Source organism: Dama dama, chromosome 22 (genome assembly GCF_033118175.1).
Source record: "Dama dama isolate Ldn47 chromosome 22, ASM3311817v1, whole genome shotgun sequence".
NCBI classification, from domain to species: Eukaryota; Metazoa; Chordata; class Mammalia; order Artiodactyla; family Cervidae; genus Dama; species Dama dama.
This window is the reverse complement of record NC_083702.1, coordinates 45,316,893-45,337,986: the sequence shown is the minus strand read 5'-3', so window position 1 is coordinate 45,337,986 and position 21,094 is coordinate 45,316,893. Positions and strand designations below refer to the sequence as shown.

The 21,094-nt window shown below is 36.9% G+C and overlaps 1 protein-coding gene across 15 annotated transcripts in view; it reads right to left on the bottom strand.

The window, feature by feature from the left end:
• The window catches only part of RBFOX2 (RNA binding fox-1 homolog 2), a 289,064-nt gene that overhangs the window by 67,912 nt on the left and 200,058 nt on the right, over positions 1–21,094 (bottom strand). For all 15 annotated transcript variants that reach the window (XR_009689794.1, XM_061125391.1, XM_061125396.1 and 12 more), the window contains one exon: positions 6,789–7,013. Coding sequence is in view for 14 of the 15 variants with exons in the window: in XM_061125391.1 (XP_060981374.1) it covers positions 6,789–7,013 (225 nt within the window). In the remaining variant the exon portion in view is untranslated. The remainder of the gene's footprint in view (positions 1–6,788; positions 7,014–21,094) is intronic.

Below are 21,094 nucleotides of genomic sequence, written 5' to 3'. Positions count from 1 at the left end.
AATCCCTATTAAGCTACCAACGGTATTTTTCACAGAACTAGAACAAATAATTTCACAATTTGTATGGAAATACAAAAAACCTCAAATAGCCAAAGTAATCTTGAGAAAGAAGAATGGAACTGGAGGAATCAACCTGCCTGACTTCAGACTATACTACAAAGCCACAGTCATCAAGACAGTATGGTACTGGCACAAAGACAGAAATATAGATCAATGGAACAGAATAGAAAGCCCAGAGATAAATCCATAAACCTATGGACACCTTATCTTCAACAAAGGAGGCAAGGATATACAATGGAAAAAAGACAACCTCTTTAACAAGTGGTGCTGGGAAAACTGGTCAACCACTTGTAAAAGAATGAATCTAGAACACTTTCTAACACCATACACAAAAATAAACTCAAAATGGATTAAAGATCTAAATGTAAGACCAGAAACTCTAAAACTCCTAGAGGAGAACATAGGCAAAACACTCTCTGACATAAATCACAGCAGGATCCTCTATGACCCACCTCCCAGAATATTGGAAATAAAAGCAAAAATAAACAAATGGGACCTAATGAAACTTAAAAGCTTTTGCACAACAAAGGAAACTATAAGCAAGGTGAAAAGACAGTCCTCAGATTGGGAGAAAATAATAGCAAATGAAGCAACAGACAAAGGATTAATCTCAAAAATATACAAGCAACTCCTGCAGCTCAATTCCAGAAAAATAAATGACCCAATCAAAAAATGGGCCAAAGAACTAAACAGACATTTCTCCACAGAAGAAATATAGATGGCTAACAAACACATGAAAAGATGCTCAACGTCACTCATTATCAGAGAAATGCAAATCAAAACCACAATGAGGTACCATTACATGCCAGTCAGGATGGCTGCTATCCAAAAGTCTACAAGCAATAAATGCTGGAGAGGGTGTGAAGAAAAGGGAACCCTCTCACACTGTTGGTGGGAATGCAAACTAGTACAGCCGCTATGGAAAACAGTGTGGAGATTTCTTAAAAAACTGGAAATAGAACTGCCATATGACCCAGCAATCCCACTTCTGGGCATACACACCGAGGAAACCAGGTCTGAAAGAGACACGTGCACCCCAATGTTCATCGCAGCACTGTTTATAATAGCCAGGACATGGAAGCAACCTAGATGCCCATCAGCAGACGAATGGATAAGGAAGCTGTGGTACACATACACCATGGAATATTACTCAGCCATTAAAAAGAACTCATTTGAATCAGTTCTAATGAGATGGATGAAACTGGAGCCCATTATACAGAGTGAAGTAAGCCAGAAAGATAAAGAACATTACAGCACACTAACACATACATATGGAATTTAGAAAGATGGTAATGATAACCCTATATGCAAAATAGAAAAAGAGACACAGATGTACACAACAGACTTTTGGACTCTGTGGGAGAAGGCGAGGGTGGGATGTTTCAAGAGAACAGCATCGAAACATGTATATTATCTATGGTGAAACAGATCACCAGCCAGGTTGGATGCATGAGACAAGTGCTCAGGGCTGGTGCACTGGGAAGACCCAGAGGGATCGGGTAGAGAGGGAGGTGGGAGGGGGAATCGGGATGGGGAATACATGTAAATCCATGGCTGATTCGTGTCAATGTATGACGGGACCCACTACAATATTGTGGGGTGATTGGCCTCCAACTAATAAAAATAAATGAAAAAAAAATTAAAAAAAAAAAAGAAAACAACCTAACGCTGGGAAAGACTGAAGGCAGGAGGAGAAGGGGACGACAGAGGACAAGATGGTTGGATGACATCACCAACTCAATGGACATGAGTTTGAGCAAACTCCAGGAGATGGTGAAGGACAGGAAAGCCTGGTGTGCTGCAGTCCGTGGGGTCGCAAAGAGTTGGACACGACTGAGCAACTGAACAACAACAAAGGCCATGAAAACCAGTAGTTTTGCTGTCAGAATGGGCAGACTCAGCTTGGGGTACTGGGGTGGGGTGTAGTAGAAAGCCACAGCTTTGTCAGCTAAAAGTGGCAAACTTGGTAGGAACCTAACTGGTTCTTCTAGCTTGAGGCTGTGGTCTGACTGGTGTGAGTTGCAGATCAGCTAGAAATATGAAGGGAAGATCCTGGAAATGAGAGAATTATAGAATAACTAATTATGTTCTCCTGACATTCCTGACTGACTGTGAAAATACTGGGCTGCGGAGGGGGAGACAAAAGAGGGTCCAACAAAAAGAATAAGCGAAGGCATACTTGAGAACTGGCTGGACTCCAAATGTACTTCCCAAATCACAAACAGATCAATAGAAGGTAGAAGCTTTCCCCACTCCAGGTGCTCAAGCACAACTTATGCCCAAATCACTGTCTATGAAGAGAGAGGAGTGACTCCCAGCCAGGATAAAAAGTAAAAAGGAGAATAAAAATCACTAGGCAGACACATCAGTGACCATGCAGGAGTCACACTCCACAGTTTAATCCAGGTAATGTACTAAAAACACACACAAAAACACTCCTCTCTATGCTTCTCAAAAACAAACCCAACAAACTTCAGTGTTAAAATATATTACACTAAAACATCCAATTTACTAAAAAGTTACAAGACATGCAAAGAAATAGGAAAAGTGTGGCCCTCACTCAAGCAAACAAGCAGTAACTAGAAACAGGCTCTTAGCAGGCCTAGATGTTGGAGTTAGCAAATGACTTCAAAGTAACAATCACAAATGTATTCAAAGAATTAAAGGAAACATGACAAGAATGAAAGGAAATATTCCCTAGTCAAGTAGGGAATCTCGACAGAACTATAGAAATCCTAAATGAAAATTCTAGAGTTGAAAAGTACATTAACTAAAATGAAAATTCACCAGATTAGCTCAATAACTGATTTGATCTGGTGGAATAAAGAATAAGTAAACTGAAACAGATCAATGGAAATTATCCAATCAAAAGAAAAGAGAGAAAAAACACTTTAGAAAAATGAATAGACCTTTAGATCCAGCTTAAAAACAAACAGAATCTGAACCTGTAGAGAACAAATAAGCGTCCCCTGCCACTTTTGTGGCAAAAGTCCCAGGAGAAGGAAAGAACAAATATTTGAAAAAATTATGTTTAAAAATTTCCCAATTTTGATGGAAAACAATCTGCAGACCCCAAAATTTCAATAAACTGCAAGTATGATAAAAACAAAAGTATCTATCCTAGATATATCAGTGTCAAACTGCTCAAAGCCAAAGAAAAACCAAAAATCTTGAAGGCCGCAAGAGAAAAACAGCTCAACACATACAGGGGCACAATAGCAGCGTTAACACTGACTTCTCACTGAAGTCACAGGGCTGAGGAGACGGGGAAACTGTCAGCCAAAGATTCTACAGCTAGCAAAACTATCCCTCAAAAATGAAGACCAGAGAAAGACATTCCTAGATACACAAAAGCAGGAAATCTGTTTCAATCAGACCTAGCCTCCAGAAAATCCTACATGATGTACTATCAGCTAAAAGGAAATGACATTAGAAAATAACTCAAATCCATAGGAAGAGACGAAGATCAATGGAAATGGTAAATTTCTTTAAAAATAAAAGATTTTTTAAAGCAATAACTGTACTCCTATATTGTTTCATTTCATGTGACAATAACCCTGCACAAGGGATGGTAAGGGACAGAACTCTACTGGACCAAATTGCTATATTTTATCAGCAGCATAACACACACACACACACACACAGAGCCATCAGTAGGCTGTAATAACTCCAAGATGTAATTCTTGATCAAGAACTAAGAAAATACAAAAATAACAACAAAAATAAATAATTTTAAGAATTGCAAAGGGATTCAAAAGATACAGAAAGAATCATTTACTATAAATCAGTAAAGAAGGAACAATAAAGTAAAAGAGACATATAAGAACAAATAGTAAAATGGCAGACATAGATCCACCTATATTAACAATTATATTAAAAGTAAATAGACTAAACACTCTGATAAAAAGGCAGTAATTTTCAGACTGGAAAAAGAAGTAAGATCCAGATGTTTGTTTTTTTTTTCCCCCAAGAGATATACCTTAGATTCAGAGTTTGAAACTAAATGAAGGAAAAAGATGTCATGCAAATAGTAATTAAGAGATAGTTGCAGTGGTCACATTAATATCAGACAAAACAAACTTAAGACAGGAAATACTAATAGAAACAAAAAGGGACATTTCATATTGATAAAAGGCCTAATTGGTTAGGAACATTCTGTAGGACAGACCATCTTATCTACTAAGCCATAAAACAAGTCTCATTAAGTTTAAAAAGACTGAAATCATGCAAAGTATATTCTCTGAGAACAATGAGATTATAAAGAGAAAGACTTGGGACATCCTTAGACATCTGGGAATTAAACACACTTCTATATAAGCTACGACCAAAGAAGAAATCATAAAGAAAAATTTAAGAATATCTTGAACTGAATAAAAATGCAAACACAATATATCACACTTTATGGGATGCAGCTAAAGGGAAACTTAAGGGGAAAGTGTAGCTTTAAACACATATTAGAAAGGATAACATTCTAAAATCAATGACTTAAGATTACACGTCAAGAAGCTAGGAAAATAAGACCAAATCAAACCCAAAGCAAGCAGAAGGAAAGAAATAATAAAGTTCAGAATGGAAATCAATGACATACAAAACAGAAAAACAATAGATTTTTAAAAGTCAATGAAATCGAAAGCTGGTTTTCTGGAAAAAGCTGCAAAATCAAAAAACCTTACCTAGATTAACCAAGAAAAAAAGAAAAGACATAATTACCAAAATCAAGAGTGAAAGGGTGGGTATCACTACGAATGCCACAGAAATTAAAATAATCAATGTAAATATTATTAGAATAACTTTATACCAAGAAAATAGCTAATTAACAGGTAACAGAAAAATTCTAGAAAAACACCCATTACCAAAACTGATTTAACAAGAAACAGAAAATAGAAAAAACAAAAAAACTGACAACTAGCAAAGAAATAGACTTAGAAATTAAAATACCTTGATAAAGCCTCTGATTTATTATATTTTATTCTTTCTTTTTCCTTTTCTGGTACTTCTGTTAAATCTGTAAGTTCATCATCATCTGTACGTGATTTGGAAATGCAGCCAATTCAGCAGCCTGTGTATTTTAATTCTAGAATGGTTGCTATAGAAAGCCTCATTTGTTACCATCATGCCCAGACTTTTCAAATAAATTGTCTATTACAGTCCATTACCTATGAAGTATAAAATTATGTGCTTCTATATAACTCTGACTGACACTGATAAGATAACATGTCTTCAAGGGAAGAATGGATTTTTCTTGGTGGTCCGATAAAAGAAAATGGGAAGTATTTGCAGGTTAAATCTATCCTTATGCAACAAAAGCTTCCCCTACAAGGCTCTTTAACAGGGAAGTAAATCTTATCAAGTGATTTAAAGGTTGAGTAAGGCTCTCCTCCTGATAATCTGATACAGAAAGGTAAAAAGAAAGCTAAAAACTAGAGAGAGATCTTTCTATGCAGAGTATAGGACATTTTTATCTTAGGAAATATACCACACAATCCCATGAACAAAATGATTTCCTGTATGATGTGATAACATACCTATTGCAATTTATGATGCTTCCTTTACTCGCTTACTAAGTTAGTAGTAACAGGTAAAGCCAAAGAGGTAGGCTGGGGCCAGGGATTAGTAAACCAAGTACAAGTTTGGATTTTATTCTAAGTGTGTTAGAAAACCATTAGAATCAAACAAGAAAATAGCATTATTTGCATTAAGAGAAAAAAGATCTTGGCTGCTATGTGATAAATTAGGCAATAGTAACAGAAAAAGTGAAAAGGTTTGGATTAGAGTGGTGACAATGATGATCAACACCTCACATGAATTAAATTCTAAGTCTCCTAAAAGCCACTTGAAATAGGTGCTACTGTCTTCATCTTGCAGATGAGCAAGTGCCAAGGCAGAGAGAGATTAAATAACTGGCCAGAGGTCATACAACTAATTAGAGATGATATTAGGACTCAGACCTAAAAAATCTGGTGGAAGTGCTGAGCTCTTAATTATGGACACTGTTCAGCTATGGTCTTAAGATGAAGCGAAGAGGCTGAAGTAAGAAAATATTCTAGAGTCATGGTGACCAAGACTTGCCAATGGATTGGATGCAGAGATGATGGAAACAGAGAAAAAAATCATTCATAGGTTTCGCTTGAGCAACTAGGTAAATTTAGTAGTAGTATTATACAACAGAGAGAGGATAAAGAACAGGAGGGAAAGGAGTCCTAGGACCCAGCTCTGGAGTACTACATTTAAAGCTGAATAGAGAAAGACAAACCAGCAAGAAAGACCAAGAAAGGACTTTCAGCGCCTAAGAGGGAAACAGGGAGCATCATGAAAGCCAACAACTCAAGTGTTTGAAGGAGGATGGAGGAGGCAGTGTGCTGAATACTGCTGACAGATTGTGGACAATGAGGACAGAGAAGCACCGTGAGATTTTGGCAGAATGAAGGTTTCCCATAAAGCTGAAAAGAGCAGCATCCTGCTAAGTTAACTCTCATCATCACACGTACCTTGTTTTACTGTCTGTCCCATCTCTAGACTGTAAGCTCCTGGGCAATGACCATGAGCTTTATCCTAAATCCTTATCTTCTAATTACAAAGCTTGGAGTAGAATGGAAATTACATTAGTGCTATGCAATGTAATGTAAATGCAAAATTAATTCAAAGGGTTTTTGGGTGTGATGATTAAGAAGATTTCAACAGGACGATGACACGCCTCCTTCTGTTTGGCCACCTCATCACTCACGTACCGTCAGAGATCCGTTCTGCGTGCTGGGTGAGTTGCTGCTCTGCTCCCCGTGGGCTTGCGTGCTTCCGTACAGTGTCAGGTTGTGCTCACTGGTCTGGCCGGCGTAGTCCTGAGTGTGTGGCACTCCATACTCTGTGGGAATTCCATTCTGTGGAGGTGGTGGAAATGGGATGGTAGTAAAAGGCTGAACCATTGCGTCAGGAGTTGTTGTTGGCTCCTGGTTACCCTGGAACAAACAGAGAAAGAGAAGATAAGACTAAAAAAAAAAAGTTGTCTAGTTACCAAAGGACCAAAGATTATCCTTTAAACCAAACTTTTTTAAATGCAAGGATATTTGTTACAGAAGATAAGTTACAAGATTTGAAATTCGTTTGAGCCATTACTGTTTTCTTTAGTACACTCTATTCCTTTAGTGATTCTTAGGGGAAAACAAATTAATTTCACTAAATTACAATTCTTTGTAATTTATTTGTAATTTTGGCCACCTGATGCAAAGAACTGACTCATGTGAAAAGACCCTGACGCTGGGAAAAGACTGAAGGCAGAAGGAGAAGGGGACGACAGAGGATGAGATGGTTGGATGGCATCACCAACTTAATGGACATGAGTTTGAGCAAGCTCCGGGAGATGGTGATGGACAGGGAAGCCTCATGTGCTGCAGTCCATGGGGTCGCAAAGAGTTGGACACAACTGAGCGACTGAATTGAAATTACAATTCATAGCAACAGGTAGAATAACAGTATAAATTAAATTCTCAAAACCAGATGATATATACCTCTAGATTTTAAGAACACAGAGTTCAGGAGAAAGTATACTGTTAACAAAATTAATCTTTGAATTTCAAGGTAGAGATTTATTTAAGTCTTGGCCACTAGGTTAATTAAAAAAACAAACAAACAAACAAATAAAAAACCTTTCCTTAAATTAGAAACCAGACAAAGAAATTTCCTAGACAAAAACCCTGAGTTTTTCATAATTACTGCTGGCATTTCAAGGCTAGCAGATACCTCTCCACATGGCGTCCATCCCCAGGTGCCTACCTGGGATCTCACGTGGTATCTCATATATCACTACAGCACAGACAGTCACTCAGGAGACCGTTTGAAGCCGTTTTGACTCCACAGCCCATCTTACTTCTGTTCAGTCTTTAAGTTCAGATACAAACAAGGGGTTAAACCTTGTATAAGAGATTTTGTAAAATCCTCCCTTCTCAACGACTTACCTTCTGACCTCCCATTTTAGTCCATAAAAGGCAGAGCCATTATTTTACTAAAAACAAACAAGTCCAGGGCCACTATCCTTTTGGAAGTAGCTGGTAGAGATGGTCAATTGCTTCAAAGTGGTAGCACTTTGATAAACCCCTTCCCCCATATTTTAGACATCAAATCATTAGGGATCAAAGAAAATCTGGGTTTACATCATTTGGATTCCTCCTAGTCATGAACATCACTTCCTTCAAACAACAAAGTAATTATTCCTCTTTCTTCCTTAGTTATGGTTATCCTTCTTTCCCCTCAATTTAAGAAGGGATTCTCTACCTACTGAGAGCTACAGGAAACTGAACTTCCAGCCGCACTGTCTACACCATTCCAGGTTTTTAGCATTAATTTGATGGCCATTAAACTCACACTATCACAAACAAAATGAATCCAAAACTGGAGAAAGATTTCACATTACTTTTTAAAGGAGGGTTCAACTATCCTTTAAAATCTGCCTAAAACAGAACAAATTTACAAAGGCTATTATAAATAGAGAAATATATGATCATAGATTGGGGAGTTGGATATTCATAAAATGACAATGCACCCCAAATTCCACAAACCCAATCAAAATCTCAGCAGGTGTTTTTGTATAAAATTTATATGGAAATGCAAAGGATCTAGAGTAGTCAAAACATTTTGAAAAAACACAGACTGGAAGACTTTCACTACCTGAGTTCAAGACTTACAAAGTGATGATAACCATAATAGTGTGGTACTGGTTTAAAGACATACAATAGATAAATGAGATAGAAAAGAATCCAGAGACAGAAACAAACATTTACAGTGAATATTAAGGCATCAGTCAATTAATCAGGGGAACGGAAAGAATTTTTAATAAATGAAAAACTGAATACCCAATGAAAAAAAATAAACCTCAACTCTCATCCTATATTTGTAAAAGTTAACATGAAAGAGACAACAGACCTAAGTATAAGAGCTAAAACCATAAAACTTTTAGAAAAGGCAGGAAAATCTTCACAGCTTTGCCAAAAACAAGAAATTTTGGGGACACAAAAAAATTAAGAACTATTAAAGAAAAAATGACAGACTAGATTTCACCGAAATTAAAAAACAATTGTTCTCCGAAAAGCAACTTAATAAAGAGACAAGGCAGAGACTGCGAGACAATATTTACAATACATATATCTGGTAAAGGACACTAGAATCTATAAAGAAATGTTACAGATCACAATGAAAAGAACAAGACATATTTGAGAGAAAGTTAACGACTTTTTAACAACCAGGTCCCACATAAAGATATACCAATGGGCAGAAAATACTTGAAAAACTATTTTAAAATACACGAATGGCTCTTTTAAAGCTAACAATAATCATTTATTCAAAAGAGTACCCAAATTTAAATTATAATATAAAACATACAATATATAAGATCCGAATAAATAGAGAGGTATATTTTATTTCTGAGTAATAATAAATATAAAAGGTTAATTGTTCCCCAAATAAAATATAAACCTAGTATAATTTCCAATTAGAAGCAAATCAAATGGTGCCTAAAGAAGGAAACAGGACCAAATACTTTTCTAACTTGCATATGAAAAACTTACTAATAAAGTCTGCAAAAAAGGAAAAACTATGAAAGAGGAAATGCTCTATATTAAAACTTGCCATAAAACTACTATGATTCAACAGTAGGAATATACAAAATGATTAAAGGAACATTGATAATCCTGATTCAAGTTTATATGGAAATTCAACAGAAGATAAAAGTGGCATTTCAATTCAGTGGAGGGGATGGTTATTTATCATATGCTATTTGTATTGAAGAGGATTCCCTGGTGGTTCAGATGGTATTTGTATTGAATAGAAGTTGGCTACCCACCAAAAAGAAAATACTCATGCTCCATGCAAAAAAAAAAAAAAAAAAAGGAATAAAATATAATTAAAACTATGAAAATATAAGAAATATTGGGAGTGTTACTGGGGTGGGGAGATTCTAAGTAAGACGGGAACCTAAAAACCAGAAAGGTTAAAAAAAAAGATAGATTTAAAAAAAAAAAAAAAGATAGATTTGGCTATGGGAAGACAAGAAGAAAAGAAGAGAGAGAGGAGGGGGAGGAGGGAAAAAGAGAGGGGAGAAATGGATTTTAAAGTCAAGAAAAAACAACTGGGGAAAATATCTGCAAAGTAAGACAGACACACACTGGTAACCATCACTAAGTGCAGGTTATTTAAACTGATGAGAAACACACACACATCAACAGAAAAAGAGGCAAAGAATACAACAATTCACAGAAGATGAAATACAAATGGCTGTATGATTAAAATGCTTAATCTCACGAACAAACTAAAACACATATTAACGGCAAAATAAGCCCAATTTTTTCACCATCAAATCATTAAAAAATAAAAAACTGTTTTATTGACACAATTATAATTGACATATACAGTTGGCCTTCTCTATCTGTGGGCTCTGCAGCGTGTATTCAAATAATCACTGATTTAAAAATACTAGGGAAAAAAAAAATCCCAGAAAAGTAAAGCTTTACTTTGCCATAGTCCAGCAACTATCTACATTGTATTTATAACTATTTACATGACATTTACATTGTACTAGGTATTATAAGCAATCTGACATGATTGAAAATATATGGGAGGATGTGCACAGGTTATATGCAGTTACTAGTTATGTCATTTTACACAAGGGACTTGAGCATCTGTGGATTTTGTTATCTGCAGGGGGTCCTGGAATCAATCCCCTGTGGATACTGAGGGACAATTCTACAATAAACCCCACTGATTTATTCATAGTGTATGCTTTGGTAAGTTTTGACATGTATATGTACACTCATGAAACCATCACCACAATCAAAACAGTGAACATATCTATCCAACCACCCCCCCCGCCAAATTTCCTCATGCTCCTAATAAGTTTATATTACTTTTGTAATAAAGCCTACAAAGTATTTTTTAATATAAAAAGAGAATGGTGACTAGTGTAATCAGTAAAGGGAAACCAATATACTGAAGCATTGAATTACTGTGCTGTTCTTAAAAAAATGACATTGACATTACCTACAGAAATTATACAGCATCAAACTTCAGCTGTCTCTAGGGTCTAAGAATCACATCTACAAAGTAATAAGAACTGCTTTACATAAAAATCCTTCCCTTTATTTAGTTCTTAAAAATTATGCTAGTTTTTACCCGTAATTTTTCAGGAAAGAAAATCCCTGTCGTTTATCACTATATAAGTTCTTTTCACGATCTCAAGGTCAGGGTATTGTAAATGATTTCTCTTTAGCTATTCTGGGTGTCCTAAGAAGGAAATAAAATAATTCTGTCCCTTCTCTTTCAAATTATTCAGTGCTATCTAACTATCTACCTACCTACCAACCTACATGAAGCATACTACTTCAGACGTCCTCATGGGATTTACTGGCCTGAAGACAGATAAGAAAAAATTCTATTTCAGGTGGGTTGGTGAATAAAAAGGAATAAGGGCACCAAACGTATTCACAGACCTACACTCCAACTCCAGGCATAAACAGAGACACAGGACAGGTCTACTAAATAACCCGTAAAGGCTAAGGACACTGTTGTGCAGTTTATGAACACAGCAAGGGGGACCTCTAATACCCCACTGGGCTGCTCTCAGACTCTCCTCTTTCAGGGCAGCCTCCATCCTCCACTTCAGCTCTGCCGGGGAGGATGCTCTGGCACACAAAACACAATGTTAACTCTCCCCCAGAGGCAGCCTTGACAAAGCTGGCTCAGTCAACTGAACAAACCTGTCAATTAGCAGCGGGAGACGGGGGAAGAAGGGTCAAAGCTTCTAAGATTCGCTTGCGGCCTTTGCACCATGTGTTTCAAAGTAATGCAAGACAGGTAGAGGCTGAACTGTTTCTCCCTCAAAAGGGAAATGTAAACCCTTATCAGGAGATCTAGAAGAAACTCTTGATAGTTTATTTTGTTACACACAGGAATTTTTTTAATGTTATTAAAAAACACTATGTTTATACACTACAGGTAAGAAACTGGAATAGGAGTGATTTTGCATTTTAGCTCATACACTCTGCAGTGTCTAAAAATTTCCCCAGGTAAACATTATTATAATTTAGAAATGTTATACGGTTTTCAGACTTCCATTAAATTTCCAGGCTATATCCTGAAGTTTTAAGTTCAGAAGAGAAGCACTATAGCCTGCAGACAAACTGTGAGATAATAGTCAACATGATTACTTCTAGGAAAGAATTTACCTCTTAAGTTTATATGAAAATGTTTTAATATCACAGACTAAACAGTTTAAGTATATCTCATCTGACAAAATGAATTAACTTTTTCTTGTAGCCCTCAAAACCAGACATAACTTCTTTTTCTTAATTTAACAGTCTATAAACTTTCTCATCCACAAAATTAAAAAACTGACAATAAGGAGTACAATGCAAATAAAATTTCTACCTTCCCTAACAAGATTCTAATAAAGATTTATCTGTAACTCCTTTCTTCCCTAGAATACAAACTAAGATTTTATGTGAAAGAGAGGAAAAATAAAGGACAGTTACCTTTTAGTTCTTATCAGTGTATCTCATTAAAATGAAAGAGAGTTACTTTGTATTCTGTCTCTCATGGTGCCACAGGTATTCCAGCATTTGTTGACTTGTACACCTCCCTCACATCTCTGCTCAAATGTCAACTCCCCTGAGCATTCCTTTTAGAACTTCAACCCCTATTTCCCCCTAACACTGTTTCCAATAAAGCAGAATGATGTCCCCATTTTGTGAAAAGCTATGAGGATAGGAAGAGCAGGATGCATCCAATCCTCCCACCATTCACATGAATTCACTACAGTGGTTGGCAGGATATTTACAAACAAAAAAAATTCTTTGGTTTCCAGAAGCAACATAATTTACAACTATACTAAAAAGTCAGATTTTCCAAATTTCAGAAAAACCTACCTACATTTCTAATTCTCTGGTTTAAAAAGCGAGACATAAATGAGTGAGATGAGTTTTTCTAAAGCTATTTTCAAATGACTGGGGAAAAGAAAAACCCTGAAGAGAGGTACATGAAACAGACAAATCTGGGTTATATTTGATATTTTGACAAACTGATTCAAGACTGTCATCTCATCGTCATTATATTACCTACACAAAAGTTTAAGGACAAAAATTAAATATTAAGAAGATAAGAATAGTATTTATTTCACATAGAATGCAGACCACTGTGACTCAATGATTTTAGGATGTCATCTTTGAGTAAAGTTCAAGATGATAACCACAAAGGAATGTGTAAGTTACGAAGACTGATAATAATTTTTGAAAATGTACTATTCGCCAATGCAAACAAATTTGTTTATTCCACTACTTACACATTACCTAAAATTTTATCAAATTCATCTGAGACCCAACAAATTTTGCATTTCACAAAGAGGAATGCTGGAGTGTATGGTCAGAACATAATTGAACCTCAGTTCTGTCACTTACTATAGCTGTAAACAATTAAATATGCTATAACCTATTTTCTCTGTGCCCTATTTTCTTAATCTATAAAACAGTAATGTTAATGTCATTATACTGTTGTGAAGAACTGGTAACATAAAATGTGAAGTGATTAAAACTCTAGACTCTCAATAAAAGTTGTTTTCAACAAAGACAAGCACCAGGTAGACCAGTGGGGCCAAACTTCCACAACTTGGAAAAATATTAAAATCCTACTGGATGCCACTGTAATGGATGTCACGTGAAATAAAAAAAAACAAACCTCATTACCATATACTTGTGGGGACAATATTTAAGAAAACAAACTACAAGGATTTCCCCGGTGGTCAGTGGTTAAGACTCTGTGCTTCCAGTGTAGGGGGCGTAGATTTAGTCTCTGGTTGGGGAACTAAGATCTCATACGCCTCACAGCTCAGCCAAAATAAAAAGAGAAAGAAAACAAACTAAGTGAAAGTCACTCAGTGGTGTCTGACTCTTTGCGACCCCATGGACTACACAGCCCATGGAATTCTCCAAGCCAGAATACTGGAGTGGGTAGCCTTTCTCTTCTCCAGGGGATCTTCGACCCCAGGGATCAAACCAAGGTCTCCCACATTGCAGGCAGTTTCCTTACCCACTGAGCCACCAGGGAAGCCCAAAACAAACTACAGATATACAAAACTTATTACAGTGACAGAGAAACCAACTTGCAAAGAAGAAAAATCCACTGAAGAAGTTTTTAGAATGATCAACCAGCTGAAACAGAAATGAGGAGAGAGATTTGAAATCCAATTTCAATTTCAATTCCAAAGTGAAAGTGAAAGTGAAGTCTGAGCTCAGTCGCTCAGACTCTTAGCGACCCCAAGGACCGCAGCCTACCAGGCTCCTCCATCCATGGGATTTTCCAGGCAAGAGGACTGGAGTGGGGTGCCATTGCCTTCTCCAATTCCAAGATATGTACTAAATAACTACTGTGGGTCCACAGCTGTTTTAGGCACTGAAGACGTAACAAAAATTCAAAATTTGCCTCTAAGGAGTTTATAAACACATAAAGGAGGTTACCATGAAAGTATGCAAAATTTCAATATAATTCAGAGCAATATATGTGTGTACAAGTGACACCCAAGATTCACTACTGCCTACTAAATATATTTAAAAGTATATATTCTAAATATATAGAGGGTCTATATTTTAGACCCTCTTTCACCTATATTAGCAGCTTATATTTAATGAATGTTTCTTATGGCAAAAGTCTAAGCACTTTGCATATATTAACTCATTTAATTCCCACAACTCTAAAAGGTAGGTATTTCCACTGTTCTCCTTTTACAGGTAGAAACTGACATTTTAAATGGTGAAGAATCTTATCAAAAACCACTCAGCAAACAGCTGACATATGCAGACTCTAGTCCAAATCTAAGCCAATTGTATAGCTGGGGTTGCTAGTCATTACTCCTCATAGCATCTCCAGCAGGGTTCTCAACACAATCATATATGTCTGTATTGTATTGAATCTAGAATATTCCCTAAATACGGTGCTTTCCCAAGTCACAGCCAGACTGCAACAGTAAGGATCAGGGTCTTTCCCAGTGCTGTCTCCCCTCTATCACGAATATTTGATATACTGAAAAACTAAGAAACTCCAGTAATACCTTCTCCATGAAGCCATCCTTAGAGGAGGATGGGAGAAAGCAGGAGTCAGCTGCAACTCCTCTACTGTTACAGCTGAAAAGCAGCCACAGGTAACACATAAACAAGACTGTAGCTGTGTTCCAGGAAAATCTCCTTCACAGACACTGAAATATTATTCCTCTTCTGATTTTTTCTCAACCATTTAAAAATGTGAGAATATCACAAGCCTTACAAAAGCAGGCAGTGGGCCCAATTTGGCCCGCAGGCCATAGTCTGTTGACATCAGGTGTAGAAGAGAGAGATTACACTTTAGATCTAAATAAACCAGGGACAGAACCCTAACTCTGTGATCGGTTACTTGTGTGACTTTGGACAAGACACTAAGCCTCAGTTTTGTCTACTATAAAACGGATATAACAGCACTGACCGTGAGGCTGAAAGGAAATTAAAAACAAACAGCACCTCGTACAGTGTCTAACACGGCAGACCTTCAGTGAGTGAGTGCGCTCACCCTTTCCAGTTGGAAACAATTTCTCCTCTCCTGGATTCTCATAGCATTTAAATTGTACAACTAAGGTCTACAGATATTTAAATTCAAAGCCTTATATTTAACATATCTAGATACGAGTTCCATCTCTCCTATTAGATTAAAAGCTTCATCATAATGAGTGGGGTCAGTTTTGCACAATGCATAATTACATATGGTATCTAATAAATATTAAGCGCTAACATTTTTTAAATAAATGAAGATTAAGAGGGAAGGTCACATGTATGTACACAGCAGTAAATTCTTTTGTTTGGCTAGAGCAGAGAGCCATCAGGAAGGATAGTATGAAATGAAACAAATGTTATCTTGGGTTGATATGAAGTGGGGGAAGAGTGCTGGGAAAGGAAGTGAGAACTGGTGGAGCATCGTTAGTAATGAAAGGAATCAACATTTACATGCTTATGCTTTAGGTATGTGGTTTTGCAAATACAACAGTTAAGGATGACGTCTTTCTCTTTTAAATCACATGGAGTAACAGAGGTGAAACATTATCTATGGTTTTCTGGTGTACAATGTGAAACATGTCTAATGTCTTAATTTTAAATTTGAATATACTATCACAGTGAACAGGCCCCATCAAACAGGAAAAATGTATAACCTAAGCACCAAGCAAGACTCAACCCTTTTATCAGTCAGTCTATTCTCCCACATCAATCCCAGAACTCCAAGTCACCTGCCTAGGAGTGACTTCCATATATTTTTTAGGTCCAGCCATGCCCATTCTCCCAAGCTTTCATTGAAGAAACAGCCTGACCCTGAAAGACAGACCTTGGTTCAAATTCTAACCATGCCTCTTACCAAATATGGATGAGTCACTTTAAGCATTTCTAGCCTGTTTCTTCATCTGCAAACTGGCTTGTTTACTTAGAAAGTTGTGAGGATTACACGAGAATAAGTGAAACTATTGACCTGGGGCCCAGCTTCCCAGCTGATCAGGTCCAGGTCTTCTGGGTAAACATCCCCTGTTAGCATCCCACTAACATGACAAACTGTATCGAAGAACTGAATCTGTCACTTCTTTTTTGGATTTCTGCTGATGAGTTAACCACCTTTCCAGTCCAAGACTTATTTGGAATCTCTCTCTCATCCTTTGTGATGTTCTGTTCTGTGTACTGAGTATCCCAATATCCCAACACTTAGATATTGATGATTTTAACTATTATTCCTCGGCAGTGAAGAACTGTTCAAATAGGGGAATAATAGAATCACAGCTTATAATATTAGCAATACATGGAATGTACTAGAAAGGGGGACAACTAGGAGGCTTTTGTAACATATTGGAGAAGATAGGTGGGCCTAGACAAATGTAGTAGGGCAAAGGAAATGGAATCAAGAGATGCTGTGTGATGGAATTATAAGAACTTGGAGACCAACCAGTTATAGAGAAGTAGGCAGAACAGGTGATTTTTTAAGACTTGTAGTTGCAGACTCATTACCCATGACCTATTAACCCACTCAACTTTATCAATACTTTAAAGAAAAAATTTTTTCACTCTTTACAAGTCACACTGCTTAGGGTAAATGAGTCAAGTTTTGTTATCATTCCTTAAACATAGTCTCTGTTCTTAATGAATTATTCTGCATATTGTTTGAAAAGATTACTTACCAACATTTAAACATTTATAACACTCTCTTCAACACAGTGGGGAAGGGAGAGAAAAATAAGATTTTGATTTTGTAGGATCAAACTTAGAAATTGAGAAAGGCACATAAGCTAATAATTACATCAATGTTATCTGCTACAGATAAAGCTAAGCATAAAGTACTGTAAGAAAGGCCCCAAATATAATCATCTTCATTTTCCTAGGGTAATAAAAGTGTAAGTAATCTTAAGGAGAGAAAGGTTATTTTGTATCTTACAATTTACTTTTCAACTTCATTCTAATTTTTTCAGCTTGGTTATCTTGAGTCCCATTTTGATACTAATCTGCTGTTGTGTTACAAATCACAGGCTACAAATCCTATCTTAAAAGTTTCCCAACTCCCACATTACATCTGTGCTCAGAACGGATCACCAACAGAAAGAGACCAATATTAATTTTATTCAAACCATCATAAAAAGAATCACTTAGTTTTTTAGATAGAGCATCTTCATCACTACCAATGACACTAATCATTTTCCTAAAGCTGTAGATAAATGAACATTAATTCTCTAGGTTTGTAATAGAGGAAAAAATATTTTTATATTAAGTATTTTATAAATTATATCATTTTAATCCCTTGGGATTTTTCAGACAGGCTCAGATTTCAAACTCTACCTGCTTTTGTAAAATAAGTTTACGAAAAGCTCTCAGTTGAGAATAACTGAGCAGAGGACTTTTACTCTTCTCATATCTTGTACCAAAGCAGTGACTTCTGCCCAGATGTTTGTGACCAAACGGAAGAAAGAGCTATAAAACTAGTAATGCAGAAAGATAAGGACAGAACACTGGATTTAAGATGATCCAGAGTCATAATTAAAATAATTTTTAAGAACTCTGTAGAGAACTGACACGGAGAAGGCAATGGCACCCCACTCCAGTCCTCTTGCCTGGAAAATCCCATGGACAGAGGAGCCTGGTGGGCTGCAGTCCATGAGGTCGCTAAGAGTTGGACAGGACTGAGCGACTTCACTTTCAGTTTTCACCTTCATGCGCTGGAGAAGGAAATGGCAACCTACTCCAGTGTTCTTGCCTGGAGAATCCCAGGGACGGGGGAGCCTGGTGGGCTGCCTTCTATGGGGTCGCACAAAGGCGGACACGACTGAAGTGACTTAGCAGCAGAGAACTGACAGGCCAAGAAGAAAACCCAGAGAAATAAAATAGATGAATAAACATGTACAAAGACAAAAAAACACCAGTTTACTAGGCAAAAAGTGAAATTCATTCTAGATTCTCAATTTACCTACACGATTATGGCAAAAGTTAGATAAAAATAATGTATTTTCTCTGTTACAGTAAATATAAATTATACCCAAAGCCATAAGATATCAGACAATCTGTAGGTTAGTTAGAAATTGGGAGGAAAAACCTATACGTGAAGTTTCCATGCAGCCTCCAATTTTTATGGTCAGTTCAATTTCAGCAGTTTGTTTTTCATTTGGTTGTTTGTAGCTTAGTAGATGGCTGGGACCCCAAGGAAACTCACAAAAACAGATGTAATGATTACATGATAATGACTGCACTAATAAAAGTACAATCACCAACTGAAATATTAATTTTAAGGGAAAGTATTTCTGATTCCAAGAAAGGAGTCCAGGGCCACATCTATTCCAAATGCGGTCTCAACGATTCTCAACAATAAGATCACCAACCCCACACGGTAGGGACACAGCCCCTCACACCCACAAACTCACCTTTTACCTGGTTCCTCGAAAATAGAGATTCTGTATTTTATTGTGCATAACAACCACTCTGGGGACATATCTTTAACAAATCATGATACTGATACTACTACAGTAGGTGGTTTGGGTACCACACTGAGAAACACTGCTTTTAGAGGCTTTGGCTGGGCAAAATGGAACAGAATGACGGTGGCGGCAGGTGCTTACAGAAAATACCCTGAAGCATCTAAACCTCTAGAAAGGCAGACCTTAGGGAGGGAGTAGGCTGTGAGAAGAAGATAACAGTGGCCATAAATGTAGCTTACCTGAAAGGAGACAATTACTTTATATGGAATCCACAGATAAGAGAATAAGCACCAATTTTGTTTTGCTTTTTTTTTTTTTTCTGTAAATGCAGACCTACTGAAATGCAAGCCTAACAATGGGCTCTTGCTCTAGAGTGGGTATAACTGAGGGACCAGGACCCAAAGTGAGAGTGTTCTGTAGCCACATGAAGGGGAGATGGAGTGCTGGAGGAGACTGAGGGCAATTCTGAGCTCTGCAAACAGATGATAAATAAAAATAAAACAGGAAATACAATATACTTTACCTTCATGCTTAGACTAAAAGTCAATTTCAGGATCTGGTACTAGTACTAAGGGAGGTACAGGCTTGGCCAACAAGAATATTGCAAAATGTGTGTTAGTTGCTCAGTTGTGTCTGGTTTTTTGCGACCCCATGGGCTGCAGCCTGCCAGGCTCCCCTGTCCATGGAGTTCTCCAGGCAAGAATACTGGAGTGGGTTGCCATTCCCTTTCCAGGGGAATCTTTCCGATCCAGCGATTGAACCCAGGTCTCCTGCACTGTGCAAACCTGCCACCAAATCATTTGTCTTCAAAATACACACACACATCCCTCTTTCAAACTAGTAAGAGAGAAAAGCCAGCCTGACCTCTCCCCTGAGGCTAAGTTCTACCATCTCAAAACAATAAATATTTAAACAGAAAAGTAAATATTTCAGAACAATGTCATTCAAACCAATAGTCTATTAGGCTAAAAATGACAAACCCTGTAATAGTCTTAATGTCTCCAACCTCTTAAGAGCTCTTTCTTCCAGATCTCCTTAAAGCAGTATTGAGAACCTCAAGCATCTGTGAATCACATCTTCTACTGGCATCAAGAGACCACAAGAGATACTCTGGGTCAGCTACCTGCTTCCTTTGAAATGAAAGGATCTTACACACAATTAATGGTTGACTGTCTGTTCTATCCAATGTAACTGGTGATTTATACAGTGCATGGATAATTATTCTTTTTCTCAACCAAACTTTTCACTCCAATTTAAATTAATTTAGTCTTTATTGTGTCTTCATGGGCAATTAAGTTTTGTGTCTTCTCTATGTTAAACCGAAATATCCTTAAAATTATCCACAACTCACATTTAGAAGAAGACATCAGCAAGATTTTGTTGTGTGTGCTGAATAATAAAATATTTAATCATTCTTCATAGATTTTTGCACTGGATGTTCTATTATAGTCTACCTCTTTAAAATGAGTAATTTGTATGATGTGTATATACAATAATAGACAAAATTTTTCCCCATATCCTTTACAGGACAAAACTGCATTTTGCCTTGCAACCACAGTTAACATGATGGTTTATATTTCCTCTAGTCATTTCATGAGTAAAGCCCCTAAACAGATTAGGGACTGAGTCATATACTACTTTACAGTAGCTTCCTCACCAAACAGTAAGCACATTGTAACTGATGTTTAAAAAATACACACTAAACAGAATTAACCAGGTAGCTGAATATCTGCTTCTGAAGTTGTCTGTAAAAAAAGATAGGGACCTTTCTCTCAATAGCTTAGGAACTCTGAAGGAAATTCACTACAACGTAATCACTCATAAATATTTACTACAGAAGGAGTTATTCATACATATACATATTAACTGAGAAGCTACATGTTAGAGTCCATGCTATGTACTGTGGCAAATGAAAAGAAAAATGAGTCTCTGCTCCCAACAATTCTCACCCAGGGTAACCCAAGAATCTTTCTTTTAATAGTTCTCCTTTCTTCTAGCTTAACCTCAACCTAATGAATTTTCCAAGCAGCTGCCAGTGAA